This window comes from Monodelphis domestica, chromosome 4, assembly GCF_027887165.1.
Source record: "Monodelphis domestica isolate mMonDom1 chromosome 4, mMonDom1.pri, whole genome shotgun sequence".
Taxonomy (NCBI): Eukaryota; Metazoa; Chordata; class Mammalia; order Didelphimorphia; family Didelphidae; genus Monodelphis; species Monodelphis domestica.
In genome coordinates this window covers 417,025,706-417,043,716 of record NC_077230.1, presented here as the reverse complement: position 1 = coordinate 417,043,716, position 18,011 = coordinate 417,025,706, and the positions used below count along the sequence as shown (strand labels likewise).

At 50.2% G+C, this 18,011-nt stretch overlaps 2 protein-coding genes across 6 annotated transcripts in view; one reads left to right on the top strand and one right to left on the bottom strand.

Annotated features, from left to right (window-relative positions):
• Window positions 1–227: 227 nt before the first annotated feature.
• TMEM147 (transmembrane protein 147) lies at window positions 228–3,311 on the top strand. 5 transcript variants are annotated; one of them, XM_056825334.1, is made up of 8 exons: window positions 228–591; window positions 1,749–1,854; window positions 1,938–2,007; window positions 2,100–2,165; window positions 2,456–2,592; window positions 2,706–2,790; window positions 2,884–3,005; window positions 3,098–3,311. In XM_056825334.1, exons 2-8 carry the CDS (start codon window positions 1,778–1,780, stop codon window positions 3,216–3,218), a joined length of 678 nt encoding a protein of 225 aa, XP_056681312.1. In that variant the 5' UTR covers window positions 228–591; window positions 1,749–1,777; the 3' UTR covers window positions 3,219–3,311. The 5 variants fall into 5 exon arrangements, with proteins under 5 accessions (XP_056681312.1, XP_001363540.1, XP_007491904.1 ...); XM_001363503.4 differs by lacking the exon at window positions 228–591 and adding an exon at window positions 615–727; XM_007491842.3 differs by lacking the exon at window positions 228–591 and adding an exon at window positions 622–727 and having other exon boundaries at window positions 1,744–1,854.
• Window positions 3,312–10,037: 6,726 nt separating this feature from the next.
• The window catches only part of ATP4A (ATPase H+/K+ transporting subunit alpha), a 50,301-nt gene continuing 42,327 nt past the window's right edge, over window positions 10,038–18,011 (bottom strand). Inside the window, exons 15-28 of the mRNA XM_056826209.1 lie at window positions 16,552–16,661; window positions 16,307–16,441; window positions 15,368–15,560; window positions 14,956–15,131; window positions 14,339–14,475; window positions 13,698–13,848; window positions 12,748–12,916; window positions 12,504–12,658; window positions 12,297–12,420; window positions 11,647–11,792; window positions 11,425–11,558; window positions 10,498–10,599; window positions 10,317–10,408; window positions 10,038–10,181 (exon numbers count right to left, since the gene is read on the bottom strand). Of these exons, the coding sequence (XP_056682187.1) occupies window positions 10,153–10,181; window positions 10,317–10,408; window positions 10,498–10,599; window positions 11,425–11,558; window positions 11,647–11,792; window positions 12,297–12,420; window positions 12,504–12,658; window positions 12,748–12,916; window positions 13,698–13,848; window positions 14,339–14,475; window positions 14,956–15,131; window positions 15,368–15,560; window positions 16,307–16,441; window positions 16,552–16,661 (1,853 nt within the window). The 3' untranslated portion in view covers window positions 10,038–10,152. The remainder of the gene's footprint in view (window positions 10,182–10,316; window positions 10,409–10,497; window positions 10,600–11,424; window positions 11,559–11,646; window positions 11,793–12,296; window positions 12,421–12,503; window positions 12,659–12,747; window positions 12,917–13,697; window positions 13,849–14,338; window positions 14,476–14,955; window positions 15,132–15,367; window positions 15,561–16,306; window positions 16,442–16,551; window positions 16,662–18,011) is intronic.

The following is an 18,011-nucleotide window of genomic DNA, read 5'->3' as shown; positions in this document are numbered from 1 at the left end:
TCATCTGCCTGGCTCTGCATGTGGCTGTGTTTTGCGTGTCCCTACCTGGCATGCCCGGGCATGTGTGTCTATGTGCGTTGCTGGATTTACTGTGTGAGGTCTGTCTGTCTGGGCAGCTCTCTGTGTCCTCCTTGTGTCCCAGTCTCTTGCCTAACTAAGGGGGGAGGAAGGCACGGGGGGAAGGGGGGGGGGGGTCTGTGTTTTGTGTGACTTCCTGTCTCCGTAACTAGCATCAATATCTCCCCATTTCTCTGAAGATCTGGGTCGTCTGGCTCAGTCTCTGTGTCTTGTCAACCCGTGCATGGGGGTGTGGGCATCCTGCCTGTGTGGGCACCTGTGTTACCCAGTGTCCGTGTGTCCTGCCTCTCTCTGTCTGGTCTGCCTGTGCACGTGGCTCTGCGAGTCTACAGGTCTTTTGGGGGTAGGGGGGACCGGCTTCAAGAGGCGAAGGAGGAGGAGAGCCCTGCTCTCGGTCTCGGAGGAGGTCCCGGAGATGCCCGGAGTCCAGCCACGTGGAGCAGCTTCTGAACGGACTCACTTCCAGAGCCGGGGCTACACAGGATGACTCCGCCCTCAGACGCAGACGCCGAGGTCACATGCACCATGGGGTTTGCACGGGGAACTACTATTCCCAGCCTGCAGTGCTCGGAATGGGAAGGGACTAGGGAAGTTGGCGCATGCGCTAGGAGTCTTAGCGAAGAGCCCCAGTGAATCAGGGCCGCTCGTGGTGCGTGGGGGACTCGGGGAGACCGGCCCCGGCCCGGGACGCCGCTATTCTGGTCTTCTGGCTGGGTTACGGGGGGGCTGGAGGCTGGGGACAGGACCGGACACCTGGATCTTCTTGGGGAGGCATAGAGATTGGGGACAGGATCGGACACCTGGGTCCCTTTGGCGGGGCGGAGGCTGGGGACAGAACATACTTGGGTGCCCGTGGGGGGCGGTGGCTGGGGAAAGAACTACACAACTGGGTCCCCTTGGGGGATGGAGGCTGAACACCTGGGTCTCCTTGGTGGAGACAAAGACAGGAGACAGGGCCAGACATTTGGCTCTTCTTGGGGGTGAAGGCTGGGGACAGGACACCTGGGGAGGGGGAGGAGGGAGGCAGATGCTGGGGGAAGGACCCCTGGCCCTTCTTGGAGGCGGGGTGGAGGCTGGGGGCAAGACTGGACACCCAGCTCTTCTTGGGAGGTAGGGGTCGGGACAGGACAGTTGAGTCCACTTGGGGGTTGGAGGTTGGGACAAGACAGAATGCAACCCCTTGGAGGCTAAAAGGTGGGGCGATAGGGCACCTGGGTCTCTTGAAGGGAAGAGTTTAGGAGCAGGACACCTACCTATGACCCTTTAAGGAGAGAGTAGAGCCTGAGGGCACCACACCTATGTCCCTTGGTGGGGGTGTGGAGGTTGGGAACAGGCCACCTGGGTCGCTTTGGAGAATAGAGGCTAGGGGCTAGACACCTAGGCCCTTTGGAGGCTGGACTCGGGGATTCCAAAATCCCACTGAGTTTTCAAGGGAACTAAAGAGTGGTGACTAGGAGCAGGGCACTTAGTCATCAAAGGTCTGAGGGCCCACCTTCCAGAGAACCCTAAAAGAAAGACTCAAAGCTATTAATTTGGCTCCTTGAGAATGTGGGGGTTGGGGAAAGCCAGTAGTAGCCTGCCCAAAGGGGTAGGGGAAAGGCACTGAGGAGAAAACAAGGGCAGAGGGAGCCACTTAACCTCCAGCTTTGTACCTTTTTTTGCCAGCTCAGGTGCCAAGAGGGCCAGCTAAAGGCCTACCATGACTCTATTCCACTTTGGAAATTGCTTTGCCCTGGCCTATTTCCCCTACTTCATCACATACAAGTGCAGTGGCCTGTGAGTACTAGGGGTCCAGCATTGCAGGGAGAGACCAGTTGGGACCTTGACCCTCACCTTTGTTTAATTCCTCCCACACTCAGGTCAGAATATAATGCTTTCTGGAAATGCGTCCAGGCAGGAGCCACCTATCTCTTCGTGCAGCTATGCAAGGTAAGGGAAGAGGGAAACGGGAAGAAATCAGAAGGCTGACATTTCCCCATACCCTCCTTTGTGCCCCTCTAAGCTCTCTTTCTGTCCTCCAGATGCTGTTTCTAGCGACTTTCTTCCCCACGTGGGAAGGTGGAGTTGGTGTCTATGATTTCATAGGGGTGAGTGGCTCTTGGGAAATGGGTAGGCAAGGCAAGACATTCGAAGGAGGTGGATGTGGGAAAAGGGCAGGGATTCCTAAGGGGAACTTGAAAAAACCATGTGGAACAGTGGGAAAAGAACACTATACCGGACCTGGGTTCAAATTCTCGATCTATGTGACTCTTTGATCTTCAACTGGTCCCTACTCCTGTAGCCCTCAGGTTCTACCTTTGAAAAATGCAGGATTTCAGGTATGTGCTCTCTTAAGGTCCTTCCAGGTCTAAATTCTAGGAATTTTCCCATATACCAGGAATTCATGAAGGCAACGGTGGACCTGGGTGACCTGGTGGGTCTACACCTGGTCATGTCTCGTAATGCCGGGAAGGGCGAGTACAAGGTCATGGTGGCGGCCCTTGGCTGGGCCACAGCAGAGCTCATCATGTCCCGGTGGGTAGCATCCATAGCCTATCTCTGGGCCACTGGGGATGGGGAGGATGAGGGCAGACTCCCAGTTTCCCACAATGGCCTGAGTTACCAGCCCTCTGTCTCTTCCTCTCCAGTTGTATCCCTCTCTGGGTCGGGGCACGGGGCATCGAGTTTGATTGGAAATACATCCAGATGAGCATTGATTCCAACATCAGCCTGGTAATTGGGACCACCACCTTTCCCCAATCTTGTTGATCCAACTTGCCCTGGTGGTCTCGATTTCTTGGCTGACCCTCAATCCCTGACCCCTAGGTCCATTACATCGCAGTCTCTGCCCTAGTGTGGATGTTTACTCGGTATGATCTACCTCGCAACTTCCGCCCGCCATTGACTCTGCTTCTGGGAATCAGCGTTTACAAAGCGTTTATCTTGGAGTGAGTGAGGGGCTTAGCCCTTTGGAGGGAGACCAAGTGGGCTCTATGTTCAAAGAGGGGACTTCATTCTACTTTGCTCTTCTTCCTCCCAGGGCTTTTGTCCACCTCTTCTCCCTGGGCAGCTGGACGGCGCTGCTGGTCCGAGCAGTGATGACTGGGGTCCTTGCCCTGAGCTCCCTCAGTCTCTTCGTCACTCTCGTGCATGGCAACTAACCCCCTTCCCCAACCTCTTCCAGGGACCCCAACTCCAACTCCTGGGCTTAGTCCCTCTGTTTAGAATTAAAAGAGTTCTTATGTTTTTTTTCACTTGTGTTACACACTCTTTCTCTCTCTCTCTCTCTCCATATATATATATATACACACACATACATACACCTCCCCTACCTCCTGCATGGACCTTTCCTGGTCAGTTTTATAGCTTTTATTTCTCCATCTTGGCCTTCAATTTCATTGGTGTAGGGGGAGCTCCCATATATGGAAAGTCTCTCCATCTCCTCAGATTTCATAACTGTTCTGAAAGTTGGACTTAGAGAGTTTCCTGGGACACGTAAGTGGTGGTGTGATATGCCCAAGAGTCACTTAGCCAGGATGTGTCATAGAGAGACACCCTTGAATTCTTCCTGACTACAAGACTCGTTCTCACCCCCTATAACTCACTGCTTCTCTGGTTTATAGCTTATTGGGTATATGGTGGTCACTGGGGCTTGACTCAATGGGACCAGAACAGGTGGGGTGATAGATTTAGAGATAGGATGGGCAGCTAGGTGCATAGAGCTCTGGACTTGGAATCAAGAAGACTCATCTTCCTGAATTCAAATCCAGCCTCAAACACTTCCTAGCTATATGACACTGGACAAGTCACTTAATCCTCTTGGCCTCTGTTTCTTCATAAGTAAAATGAACAAGAGAAAGAAATGGCAAACTGCTCCAGTATCTTGCCAAGAAAACTCCAAATTTCATGACTGAAATGACTGAACGACAAAAAGATGGAAAGGACCACTGAATCTAAACTCATTTTACAAAATGGGAAATAGGCTCAATGACTTACTCAGGGTCACAGCTAATAACCATTAGAGGCAGCATTTGTTCTCCAGTCTTCTTGACCACTCCAACCTCTTACCTTTTACTCTGTATGTGTCTAACTGCCTTAAATGTATTTCTTGTAAATAACATGGTAGGATTTTGGTTTTTAATCCACTCTGCTATCCACTTCCATTTTATGGATGAGGTCATCCCATTCACATTCACAGTTATTGCCATCTATGTATTCCCCCATCTTGATTTCCTCTTTTAATTCTGCCCTTTCTCCTTTCACTCTTTCCCTCCATATCAGTATTTTGCTTAATCACTCCTTTCTTCCCCTTCCCACCACCTCTCTTCTTATTCCCCTACTACTCCTCTATATGGTCTTTTAATCACCCCCTCCTCCCAACTTTTCCATCCCTTATATTACTGCCCTCCCCATATCCTGCTTCCTTATTATCCTTCTTCTCTATAGGATAAGATAGGATTCTCTACCCCAATATATCTGGCTATTCTTCCTTCTCAGAACCAATTCCACTGAGAGTAAGGTTTAAGTATTACTCATTACCACCTTCATCCTCCCCTTCTTGTAATAGTGTTCTCCCCTCCCCACGCACCTCTTTATGTGATATAATTTACCTCATTTTACTTTTTCCTTCCCATTTCTCTTAGTATAATCCTCTTTTTTTTAACCCTAGTTCTTTTTTTTTACATATTATCCTAAACAGCTTGGTACCATACCCTCTGTTTGTGTACAACTCCATTGATAATGATAAACCATTTGACCTTGTTGAAGTCTTTAAACTTTTTCTCTTATTTACCTTTTGATGGTTCTCTTGAATTTTATGTTTGGACATCAAATTTTCTATTTAAGTCTGGTCTTCAGAAATGTTTGGAAATCTTCTATTTTATTAAATGACCATACTTTCCCCTGAAAATATATGGCCAATTTTGATGGGTAGGTGATTCTTGGTCTGTAAATCCAGTTCTCTTGCCTTCTGGAATATCATATTCCAAGCCTTGCGGTCCTTCAATGTGGAAATTGTCAGATCCAGTATAATCCTAATTTGGGCTCCATGATATCTGAATTGTTTCTTTCTGGCTATTTGCAATATTTTCTGCTTGGCCTGGGAACTCTTGAACTTGGCTATAACATTCCTGGGAATTGTCATTTAGGGATTTATTGCAGGAGGTGATCTGTGGATTCTTTCAATATCTATTTTACCTGCTTGTTCAAAAATATCAGGGCAGTTTTCATGGATAATTTCTTGTAATATGATGTCTAGGCTTTTTTTGGTCATGGCTTTCAGATAGTCCAATAATCCTCAAATTGTCCCTCCTGGATCTATTTTCCAGGTCTGTTATTTTTTAAATGAGATATTTCATGTTTTCTTCTATTTTTTCATTCTTTTGATTTTCTTTTATTGTATATTGATGTCTTGAAAATCATTAGTTTCTATTTGCCTGATTCTAATTTTTAAAAGACCAACTTTCTTCCATGACCAAAAACCTCCTTTTCCATTTGGTCCATTCTACTTTTTCTTAACCTTCTTTTCTTCATTAAATTCTTTTGCTTCTTTCTACAGCAAGTCAATTCTGATTTTTATGCCACTTATTTCTTCATTGGATTTTTGTTCCTTTTTTCCATTTGACCAATTTTTCTTTTTACACTGTTATTTTCTTTTTGCATTGCTTTCATTTCTTTTTCTCGTTTTTCTTTAACCTGTCTTATTTGATTTTTTTAATTCCTTTTTTAGTTCTTCCAAAGCTTACAACCAGTTTCCAGGTTTTTTTATAGTTTTACATGTGGTTACTTGGATCTTATGCATCTCCTGTTGGTTCTGTTCTTTGATCTTTTTTCCTGTAGAAATTTTCGAGGATCAGATATTTCTTTTGCTGTTGGCTCATCTTCCCACCCTTTTTTTTTTTGGCCTTTGGACTGGGAACTCTGAAAGCTTCTTGCTGATTCTTTCTCCTCTGCTGAGTTTTGCCATGAGGCCAAGTCTTCAGTGCAGCTTGCTAGGGAGGTGTAAAAAGGCCTAGCCAGATGTACTATGTGACCTCTGTGGGTTGTGCTGGTGCCAGGGCCCAAAACCTCAAGAAGTGAGTCTGAGGTGTTCCCTTGCTGGTTCAGCCCCCATCTCAGGTTCCTGAAGTTGGCCAGAACTCAGGTTCTGCCTCTGGTGCAGTAGATGAGGGAGTGGTCAGCCAGCTCTCTTCTATTTGGGGGTTTTGCTTCTGGTTCCCTTTATCTCTTTAAATGCAACTCTCTGCCTATCTTTCAAGTTCTATTCAGTGGGAGAGCCCCCTCATTCATCCTGCTTTGACTCCTGCCCTTTTGAGGTGCCATCCAAAAATCAGTTTGGAAGAACAGTCAGAGAGGTTTCAACTTTTGCTGCTTCTAAGCCACCATCTTGGCTCCATCACCAGTCTTCTTGACTTCAGGTCCAATGCTCTGTGCGTTGTGAGGGCACAGTACATTATCGTCCAGTGAAATCACATGACAATGTTGACAGATTTTGAAGTTGCCTCTTGTCAGCAATAATTCTGCCATATTAGTATATGTATTTTGAGGCACACCGTCCTGCCAGTGGCTGCTATTCCTGGGATCCTGGGTAGTTAAAACATCACTCTGTGCCCTCCTACCCACTTTAGTGGGAAATGGAAGCTTCCTCCCCACTGTCAAGTATTCCACTGGGCTACCCCATCCCCTCTATCAGTCATAGCAGAATCGATGCTCATGCTCTGTCCCTTCCACCTATGACAAGGTCAGATTTTCCCCAGAAAGCACTTTGACTGAGGAGCCCAATCTCCCCTTTAGAACTCCAAGCTTCTTTAGTCCTTAACCCAAATTCTACTTTCCCATGCCCATCTGTTCTAAGGTAACCCTTTGATCAACTAACTGCCTAGCTGTCTGTTACTGCCTACAACAAGTTGGACATCCCTGCCACTCCTCCTCCTTCAGTTTCCTTCTTGATGAGAAAAACCCTCCTTTCTCTGCAGTTGTCAGTCTAAGAGGACTGCCTGGAGCCCTGAAGGATTAGTGTAAATCCTTAGTTTAGCTTTTCAGTCCCATCTGGGCTTTGCCCTTCTCCCCTTTCCAGCCTCCTGCCATGCACACTCTAGGCCAGACACACCTGGTCCTCCTGGCTCTTCCTCCCACAAAACACTCCACCTCCAGGCTTGGTGCCTGTTCAATGGCCATCATCATCCAAGCCTGGAATGATCTTTCTCCCCTCCTCTGCCTCCTGACTTCTCTGGTTTCAGTACTAAGGTCAAACCTCATATTTGGCAAGAATCCTTTCCCAGTGTCTTGTTGGTACTTGGGTGTTTCCACATAGACTCTTCCATTACAGTCAGAGTTCCTTAAGGGCTACCATCTTGTACGTGTCTCATCTTTGTATCCCCAGCACTTAGCACAGTCCCTGACACAATATCAGCTTAATGAATGTTTGTTGACCAGCTGACTGAGGTGGGAAAACACATCTTCCTAACTTTGCAAATGAGACAATAAAAAAAAAACCCTACTAGATTTAGTCAACGACTTTGGGCTTTAATCCTGCTCACATCCCTTCTGTACTAGATGCTCCCTAAAGTCCTATTCAGCTCTAAACCTACGTGCCTATGAACCTCTCTGGGCCTCAGTCCTTCCATCTCTAAAAGAAGGGAATTAGACCATATGGCCTCTGTCCTTCCTTCCTTTCCACCCCTACATGTCTGCTCCTACAAATCTAAACCAGGCTTGCTGTCATCTTCCCCATTTACAGATAAGAAACCTAAGACTTGGCCATTAGAAAATGACCAGGGAGGGGCAGCAAGGTGGCTCAGTGGATAGAGAGCCAGGCCTTAAGACAGGAGATCCTGGATTCAAATATGACCTCAGATACCTCCTAGCTGTGTGATCCTGCTCAGGTCACTTAACCACCATTGCCTAGCCCTTAACACTGCTCTTCTGCCTTAGAACCAATACTTTATATTAATTTTAAGACAAAAGCTAAGGGTCCTTAAATATATATATTTATAGCAACTCTGTGGTGTCAAGGAACTAGAAATTGAGCAGATACCTATTGACTGGGGTCTGGCTGAACAATTTGAGATATATGATGTTGATGAAATATTGCTGTGCTATAAGAAATGATCATCAGGGGCAACTAGATGACTCAGTGGATAGAGTCAGACCTCGAGACAAGGGTTCAAATTTGGCCTCAAACACATCCTAGCTGTGTGACCCTAAACAAGTCACTTAACTTGCTTAGGCTTACCACTCTTCTGCCTTGGAACTGATACTTAGTTTCAATTCTAAGAAGGTATGGGTTTAAAAAAAAATGATGAGCAGGTTGATTTTAGGAATACATGGGAAAGACCCATATGAAATTATAAATTGTGAAACAAGCAGATCAAAGTAAATGTTGTATACAGTTATGGCAAAGACTAACTGTGAAGCACTAAGTTACATGGTAAATCTCTGTAATTGAAAAGAGGGTTGGATTTGGAGCTGGGTGACCTCATTTCCAGGGGAAGCTAGGTGCAGTGGATTTCCTGGGTACCAATTTGGCCTCAGACATTAACCTCGTGACCCTGGTCAAGTCACTTAACCCTGTTTGCCTTAGCTTCCTTATCTCTAAAATGAACTGGAGAAGAAAATGGCAAAAGGCCTATGCTATCTGCCTCCAGAAAGAGAACTTATAGTGTAGAGTATGGTTTTACATTGTGTGTGTGTGTGTGTGTGTGCGCAAAATAGTCCCTTCTCTAATTCTAGGTAAGAGGGGAAGAGACAGTTCAGAACTTAAAATATAACCAAAAAATGTTTAAATTATGACAGATTCTCTATATCCTGTATACCCTGTGTACTTGCTCAGCTCATAAGTACAGCTGTCGTTGGCTTGTAAGAAAGGGAGTTGCCATGTGAGTCTTGTAGCTACAGTTTACATGTTCTCGGGTCATGATGATGATTAATAAATGTCTCTTGTTTAAGATTTGCAAGGCATGAGGTCCAACTTGTAAAAATAGTTTTTGTGGCAATGACTGATTTGTAACCCGAGGCCCTACTTATGGTTTAAAAAAGGGTTTTAATTGATTGAAAGCTTAATAGGAATTAGCTAATGAAATGTTGAACTGCATTAAGAGAAGCTGAGCTTCCAATTCGGAGGTGAGTCCCACTGTCCTCTGTTCTTTCAGTCTAAGCTTGGAGTATTGCTTCAGCTCTGGGTGCCACACTGTGAGGATACAGGTAACACTGGAGAGGGACCAGGATGGAAAAAAGCTTGAGTCTAGTATGAGGAATGAATGGTTCAAGGAGCTCGGAATGTTTAGACTCAAGAAGACTCCAGGTGATACGATCAAGGCTGTCATGTGAAACAGGGGTGGGACCTGGTCTGTTTGACCTCCGGGAGCAAGACCAGGAGTCATGGGATAAAGATCAACTTGGACTCAATGTTAGGAAATGCTTCCTAATAATTTTTTGTTCAGTCCTTGGTGACCCCGTTTGGGGTTTTCTTGGCAAAGGTACTGCAGTGGTTTGCCATTTCCTTCTCTGGCTCATTTTGCATGGGAGGAAACCAAGACAAACAGTTCAGTGACTTGCCCAGGGTCACCCAGTGAGGAAGTGTCTGAGACCAGGTTTGAACTCAGGAAGATGAGTCTTCCTGACTCCAAGAAGTCCACTGTGCCATCCAGCTGTCCTAATAAGACTATCCCAAACTGGGGTGGGCTATATGGGGAGGAGACAGTGAGGTTCTCTCTTACCGGAAATTCTTCAAAGACTACTTGTTAGCTCTGTTACAGTTAAAGCAGGGATTGCTTGGGGGGGGTGGGGGGGTGGACAGACGAGACTCTTCTAAGTCTTACAATATTGTGACCCGGTTATGACAAAGCAAGTGCAAACGTTTCCCTGTCCTGCTACTGTGATTTTTGTGATGGGCAGAAAAAGCCATTCATTCTTCCTGAAGAGGCCGTGTGGGTGTGTCAGAGGAGTAGAGATGGAAGAAGACCAAGACTCCTAGCTCCCAGCTTCCATGACTCTTTAATGACCCCTCCTTCCCCTGTGAAGAACCCAAGCATCCGGGACTCCCAGCTTCCTTCCCTTCCAGTCTGACATCTGCTCCAGGTCCTTCTGGCTTCTCCGTTAATAATACAGCTCCTTGTCCCACCAGCCTGAGGGAGAGATGGAGACAAGAAGAGACAAATGAGGAAAAGGGACAGAAAGAAAGGTGAAGACGAGGGCCTAAACACCCTCAGCAACCTCAGTCCAGGCCAGCGGTGGGGTTAGGCGTCTGCAGCTAAACTCACTCCCTGGGCAGCAGCGCACGCCAAGCTTCCGGATCTCGTCATAGGTGAAAATGAGAAGGCCAAAAGGCATCGGGACCAGCCACCACTGATACCTGGTTGGATGGGAGGGAGAGGATCACAAGGAAGGCCTGGGCACCTCCTGGATCCCCTGGTAGTCCCCTACGTGCCCCTGTTCCCATACCGGATGGGCATGAAGTTGAAGATGTTGGGCATTCCCGGGCAATAGCAAAGGAAGCAGCCGATGCAGATTTGGAAGACGATGGCAATCACCAAAATCCTGTTCCTGGGGGGACATCAGGGGCTCAGCATCAGGCAGATGGAGCAGGACTTGGGGGCATCGGGGGAATGGCAGGTGGTGGTGGTTGGAGGAACCCTGGTCCTGCAGTTTGGAACCTTGGGCTCTGCTCCCTGTTCTGCCAGCATTTCCCTGGGAGGCCCCAGCCAGTCAAGTCCCTTCCCCTCCCTGACCCTTGGCTTCCTCTCCTTTAGTAGCTCATGTTTATAGAACCCTTTAAAACTTAAGAGCCACCCTACAAACACTGTTAATCATGTCACTTTTCGGGACTTTATTTGGGGTTTTCTTAGCAGAGATCCAGGACTGGTTGGCCATTTCCTTCTCCAGCTCATTTGACAGCTGAGGAAACTGGAGACCAGCAGGGTGAAGTGACTTGGCCAGGGTCACAGAGCAAGGAAGTGCCTAGGGCTGGATTTGACCTCGGGGAAAGCAGACTTCTTGACTCATAGGAACATAAGAGGCCACTGAATCCAGCACAGGAAAAGAAGGGAAAGGGAGTATGGCCTAAAGGATGGAGGGAGAGGCAGAGAGGTAGGGCTTGAGCCTTCCTGACTCCCACCTGGGGCTGCTCTGGGGCTCCAGGAGACTATGACCCTGTACACCATAAAGCCTTCCCCTGGGGAGCCAGTGATGGCGGGCCCTTGAGCCGAGAGCAGGAAGAAATCCGCTCCCTTCATTTTGTAGAGGGGGGAAGGGAAGGAGCGACTGGGCACGATCACAGGCACAGCCCGTACAAGCTAAGACCTCCAGATCCCGCGTTCTACAGAGTACCCGGAATCAAAGGGGCAGGTGGGCGGGGCCAGGGGCGGTCACCGGAAGAAGCCCTGCTGGAAGATGGAGAGCCGGCGGGTCTTTCGGATGAGGACATCCGCTATCTGACACATCTCAATGCTGATGAAGAAGACGGTGTAACAGGTGTACTGCTGGTAGAGCCGCTGGCCGAAGGTCTGCGGGAGCAGGAGCGCAGGTTACCGGACCGCAGGGGCCGCCCCTCCCTCCCCCGCCGGGCGGGGCTCCGGGGGCGCCAGAGCTCACCCACTCCTGGCCGTAGCTGTCCTGCAGGTCCTGTAGGTGGTGGTTCTCCCAGTGGGGCCGCAGCCCCACGCAGAGCAGGGGGAACCAGCCCTCCTGGGCCATGGCTGTGAAGTAGTCGGTGAAGCCTGCGAAGGACTGGATGGCGCCTGGGGCAGGGAGAGGCGGCCCTCAGCCCGAGGCTCGGGCCATCCTCTCCCGGGGGGACGCAGCGCCCGCTCGGTCTCCTTTACCCTCTGGAGACTTCCCCGGGTCGGGCTTGAACCCGATCGCCATTTGGACTCGGAGCTCGGGAGGTCTGAATCCCAGCTCCGCCATCTCCTGCCTGAGTAACCTTGGCCAAGTCACTGCCCTTGTGGGAGCCTCCGACTCTATTTGTAAAAGGAGGGGACCAGGCTAGAGGGTGAAAGGTCTGTGGTTCCAGGTCCCATGATTCCATAGTCTGCCCATTCAGGAAATGGCTGGTGCTGATAGAAGAAAAGGAGAGGGGACAGCTCGAGGTCCTGGGTTCCAATATGACCTCAGACACTTCCTAGCTGGGTGACCCTGGGCAAGTCACTTCACCTCCTCTGCCTTGAAGTCCGAGAGGGCAGGGAAGGGTTATACCGAGTAAAGAAGAGGCGGGAGAAAGCGGGCAGCGGCTGGGCCCTCACCTATCTGGAAGTAAGAATAGGCAGCCAGCGGCTCGTTCACCAGCCGGTCCCTTCGGGGGTTCCGGGGCCTCAGGTGCATGATGTCGCTTTCTGCGGCCTCGTAGGCGAGAGACACTGAGGGGAACTGGAGAGACAGAGAGAGCCGTGAGGGCCCCTGGGAACGCGGGAGGGGGGAGGGGAGGGTCCAGGGGAGGGGGGGGAGCTCACGATGTCGGTGCAGAGCTCGATGAAGAGGATGGTGATGCAGCCGAGGGGCAGCGGGACGCTGACGGTGATGTAGATGAGGTAGGGGGTCAGCTCGGGGATGTTCTTGGTCAGCGTGTAGGCAATTGACTTCTTGAGGTTGTCGAAAATCAGGCGCCCTAAGGGGGGAGGGGGAGGGGGCGTGAGGCAGGCCGAGGCGCCCTCGGGGCCGCCCCCCATCCCACGGGGCCCCGCCCCCGACGCCCACCCTGCTCCACGCCCGTAACGATGGAGGCGAAGTTGTCGTCCAGCAGAATCATGTCGGCCGCGTTCTTGGCGGCGTCCGAGCCCGCGATGCCCATGGCCACGCCGATGTCCGCCTTCTTCAGGGCAGGGGAATCGTTTACGCCGTCACCCGTCACCGCCACGATGGCGCCCTGCGGGGGCCAAGGGAAGGCCGCTGGGACATGGAGGGTCGGCACCGGGAGCCCTGATCCCCCGCGGCCCGGATTGCCGCCCACGAGCCTCGGAGGCCGGGGACTGAGAACGGGAGGACAAGCAGGGTTTCCTCCCATTTATCAGAGAGGAAAACTGAGCCCTCCAAAAGGGGGCTGGTTGAGCACACAGACACTGGCCCCCTCGACAAAGCCTTCAAATCCTGGATGGGGAAACAGAGGCTTACAGAGGGCAAAGGACCTCCCCAGCATGTGCAGGTAGACTCAGAGCTGGGACTCGAACCCAAGACTGACCCCAGGCCCCGATGGAAGCCAGGAGATGCGAATGTTCCTCCGGAAGTTCCCTGCGCTACTCTCTTACAAAAATAAGTAATACGGAAATGGGTTCGAGGGATGACCCGCAAATGTATAACCCAGTGGAATTGCTGGTCAGCTCCAGGCCGGAGAGGGAGGAAACAGGGATCATGGGGGGAAATCTAAAAATTCAATAGGAAAAAAGGAGAAGATCCCTGGCTTGGGACACCCAGCACCAAAGGGCCTTAGATCCCGGACGCAGAGCCACATCCTGACTCTGGGCCTCAGGCTCCTCATTCCTGGCCCCATCTCAAAGGCCCTTTCCGACTCCGAGTCCTGGCTATGATTCAAGAACCACAGAGACGGGGAACTTGGCAAGGAGTCTGCTTATCCCCGTGTTCTAGAGCATGTTCTAGAGCAGTGCCTTGAACCCCCCAGGCACGTAATCAACACTTATGGCCTTGAATACCAGCCGCTGGCAGCTCTCCACAATGACAAGCTTCTGCTGGGGGCTGGTCCGGGCAAACACCATCTCGGGATGCATCCGAAGGATCTCCACTAGCTCGGCTGGGTCCATGTCTTTGAGTTGGGCGCCATTCACCACACAGGCCCGAGCATCCCTGGGGTAGAGAACAGTGGACAGAAGGCTGGGCTTGCAGTCAAGGAGACTCCTCTTGGGGGTAGTTGAGTGGCTCAGTGGGTGGAGAGCCAGGCCTAGAGCTGGGAGGTCCTGGGTTCAAATGTGGCCTCAGACACTTCCCAGCTGTGTGACCCTGGGCAAGTCACTTACCCCCAATGACCTAGCCCTTACACAGTATTGATTCTAAGATCAAAAGTAAGGGTTAAAAAAAAGACTCCTCTTTCTGAGTTCAAATCTGGCCTCAGATTACTAGCTGAGTGACCCTGAGTGAGTTACTTAACCCGCTTGGCCTCAGTTTCCTCATTTGTCAAGTGATCCGGAGAAGGAAATGGCAAATCACTGGCAAGAAAACCCCAAATGGAGTCACGAAGAGTCAGACACTATTGAAAAGACTGAACGGGCTCTGGAAGTCTCCAGGGTCAAGTAGCCATGGGAAGGAGAGCTGGGGAGAGGGGAGAGGCCAGCCTCACCGACGATTGACCTGCTCCACTGGCACACGGAGCCGGGCCGCAATGTCCTCCACCGTCTCACTGCCCTCGGAGATGATGCCGACGCTGGCCGCTATGGCCTTGGCAGTAATTGGGTGGTCCCCTGTCACCATGATCACCTGGAGAAGAGAAGCTCAGATTATCATGGGAAAGCTAAAAGGGGCTTAGAGTCCTGCACCCTCCTTTTTACAAATGGGGAAACCGAGGTACATAAAGCTAACACGGCGTCCAAAGTCATATAAGTAGAAAGCAGCAGAGTCGGGATTTGAGCCCAGGACGCTTCCCTTCTCGATCTTCAGTCCTGCCAAACCTGAACCCAGAAGCCCACAATCCCTTGTTCCTTATCATTCATTGTTTTTGTCTGTGTATCCCCAGCACCTGGTATACAGCAAACACTTAATAATTGTTGATTGCTCGAGGGCTATTTCCTCACTTCCTAGTCTCCCATGTGCCCACAGCCCTTGCCGACATCCATTCCCTCCAAAGCTCAAGTCAGTTCGAATTCAGACCCAGGCCTCCTAAATCGCCGGTCCACTCTCCTTCTGACCAGTCTCCCGTCCCCGGATCCCAAAGCGGTCCCCCCAGCCCCGCCCTTGTACCCTGATGCCTGCCGTCCTGCATTTGAGCACAGCGTCCGGTACGGTGGCTCTCGGAGGGTCAATCATGGACACAAGCCCGGCAAAGCAGAGACCGCTGCTGGGGAAGTTCATCTCATCGGGGTTGAAGGCAAAGCCACGAGGGAAATCCTTCTCGCTCAGGTACAGCTGGCAGAATCCTGCAGATACCAAAGTCCATCAGAGCCCTGTCTGGAAGCCGGACGGAGGGAGAGAGCCGAGGCCACCCCTAAGGAGGCCTTGGTCCTAGGTGTGACTCAGCCCCTGGAGGTCGCCCATTTTATAGACGGGGAGACTGAGGCTCAGAGGGGAGAAACGCTTTTCCCAGGCCATATGTTCAAGTCACGAGTGCCAGCCCCCCAGGCTCCTTTCCCACTCCCCGCCAAGCCCTGCTCACCCAGGACCCGCTCGCCCAGCCCCCCCAGGGCCAAGTAGGCAGTCTGGAAAGCCTCCCGCCACTGCTCGTCCAGGGGCAGCTCCTGGCCTTTGATGAGAATGGAGCTGCATCTCTCCAGAATCCGTTCCGGGGCCCCCTTCATCACCAGCACGTGGCGCCTGTCCCTGGGATCCTCCAGCTCGTGGATGGACAGCTGAGGGGGCAGAGCAGAGGCTCAGAGCTCATGCAATCCGACTCTCCATTTACAGAGGTGGAGAGGGGAAATGACTTGACCACAGTCACGGAAGTCTCAAAGAGGAAGGTGAGATTTGGGTCTGGGAACTCGGCCTCCAAAGCCCGGGCATTTGCTTTTTAAGGACCGCTTGGAGGGAGAGGGCAGGGCGGGCTGGTGGGTCCAACAGGCACTGAGCAAATGCTGGGCAAAATGGACAAGCAGCAAAATGTTTGGCCACACAGGGCAAGGAGGGATCCAGGTGAGGCAGGGGCTGGGCCAAAGGTTCCACCTCAAACACTTAGCTGGCTATGGGTAAGTTTGCCTCCGTTTCCTTGATCCCACACTAGTCACTCTAACCATTATGCCACACTGCCCCAATGAAAGGGGGGGGGGTGCCCAGAAGAAGCTCTGGTTTGGCCATTTCAGGGAATGAGCTCGTAAGACTCCTAATTCCTATCACTATAATTGTTTTGAAGTTTATAAAGTGCTTTTCTCCCAACAACAACGAGACAAATGTGGTCTCCATTTTCCAGATGGCAAAGTTGAGGCCCGAGAAGGGAAGTGCCTTACCAGGGGTCACACAGCTACTAGCTTAATTCTCTCCCAACTCCCAGGACGGTTCAGGGCCCTTCCTCCACTCCAAAGCCCCATCTGGGAAGGGTGGCACAGAGCGGCAAGCTTTGGGGAAGGACGGGGGCAGCCAGGCTGATGTTTCAGAGCCTCACCTGGAACTTGTTGGTGGAGTTGAAGGGAATCTCACAGACCTTGGAGAAGCGATCCCGGTAGCCCATGGCATTGCCCAGGGTTAGCTCGGAGAATTTGAGCAGGGCAGTCTCCGAGGCATCTCCTATCACAATGCGCTGGGGCCAGAGGACAGGCAAAGGGAGTGTTACAAGCCAGGGACCCTCCAGCCTGCCTCCCACCCCTGGGAGTGTCACTCCCTTCCTCCTCAACCTTCCTCAGCTCCCACCTTTGGCACTGGCACTGCATCCTGGCCGGACTTGAAGGCTGCACGGTTACAGAGGGTCAGTACCTGGCACAGTGCCCGCCATGTCTCTGAAGACTGGTCGAAGGTCTGACCTGGTGGGAGAGCATAGCCGGACAGGAGGGAAACAGGTTGGTGCCTGGGAAAGGCACCCTAATTCCCCTGGCCCCAAGGCCACCCAAACACATTTGTAAGCGAGGAAACTAAGGATTAAATAACAGGATTGTAGGATTTGGGGCCAGAAAGGACTAACCTTTTCATTTGGAAGAATTTGTACATCCTGATTACCAGTACCAAAGCATGCCACCTCCCCTCTGGGCATCCCCCCACCTCTTCCCCACAGGGGTGGGTTCTGTCCCTGGAACTCAGGACATTTTCTTTGGTTCATCATTTATTACTTTTTTATTATTAACTTTATTTATCTGATTTTATTTTGACAAGAGCCAGACTTGCAGCTCTAATCTGTGTAGCTGAGCTGGTAGCCACACTCTCCCCTTTCCCAGTTCCATTAGAATATAAGCTCCTAGAGGACAGAGAGAGTCCTTGCTGGAGTAGAGAAGATGGGGTGTCTCATGTGGTATAATGAAACAGAAAGACCTGAATTCAAATTCCGTCTCAAGCAGACACCAATTGTTTGATCCTGAACAAGTCACTTAACTCCTCTCTCCCTTAGTTCCTGTCTATAAAATGCAGTGATAATTGCACCTACCTCTCAGGGTTGTGAGGATCAAATGGGATAATATTTGTAAAGCACTTTGCAAACCTTCAAGACCCTTCTAAATGTTTGCAACTAGCATCCACTGTTGTTATGCTTATATTTGTATCCCAGTAATTCACACAGTGGCACATAGCAAGCACTTAATACATGTTTTATCTATATCAACCCATTCACCCATCCATTCATCCATCCATCTTTGTATTATGTAAATGTATCTATCTATCCACCAGTTTACCTTTCTACCTATCCATTCATCCATTCATCCATCCATCCATCCATCCACCTATTCATCTATCTTTGTGTGTATGTATCTATCCATCCATCCGTCTTTGTATGTATGTATGTATGTAGCTATCTATCCACCTACTTCCCTATCTATCCATCCATCTATCCATCCATCCATCCATCCACCTATTCATCTATCTTTGTAGGTAGGTACCCATCTATTTGCCCATCTATCTTTTTATGTATGTATCCATCCATCTACTCATCTATCTATCCATCCATCCATCCGTCTTTGTATGTATATAAATGTATCTATCTATCCCCAATTTATCTATCTACTCATCCATCCATCCACCTATCCATCTCTCCTTGTGTGTATCTATCTATCCACCTACTTACCTAATCATTCATACATCTACTCATCCATCCATCCATCCATCCATCCCTCCATCCACCTATCCATCTATCTTTGTACGTATGTACCCATCCATTTACCCATCTA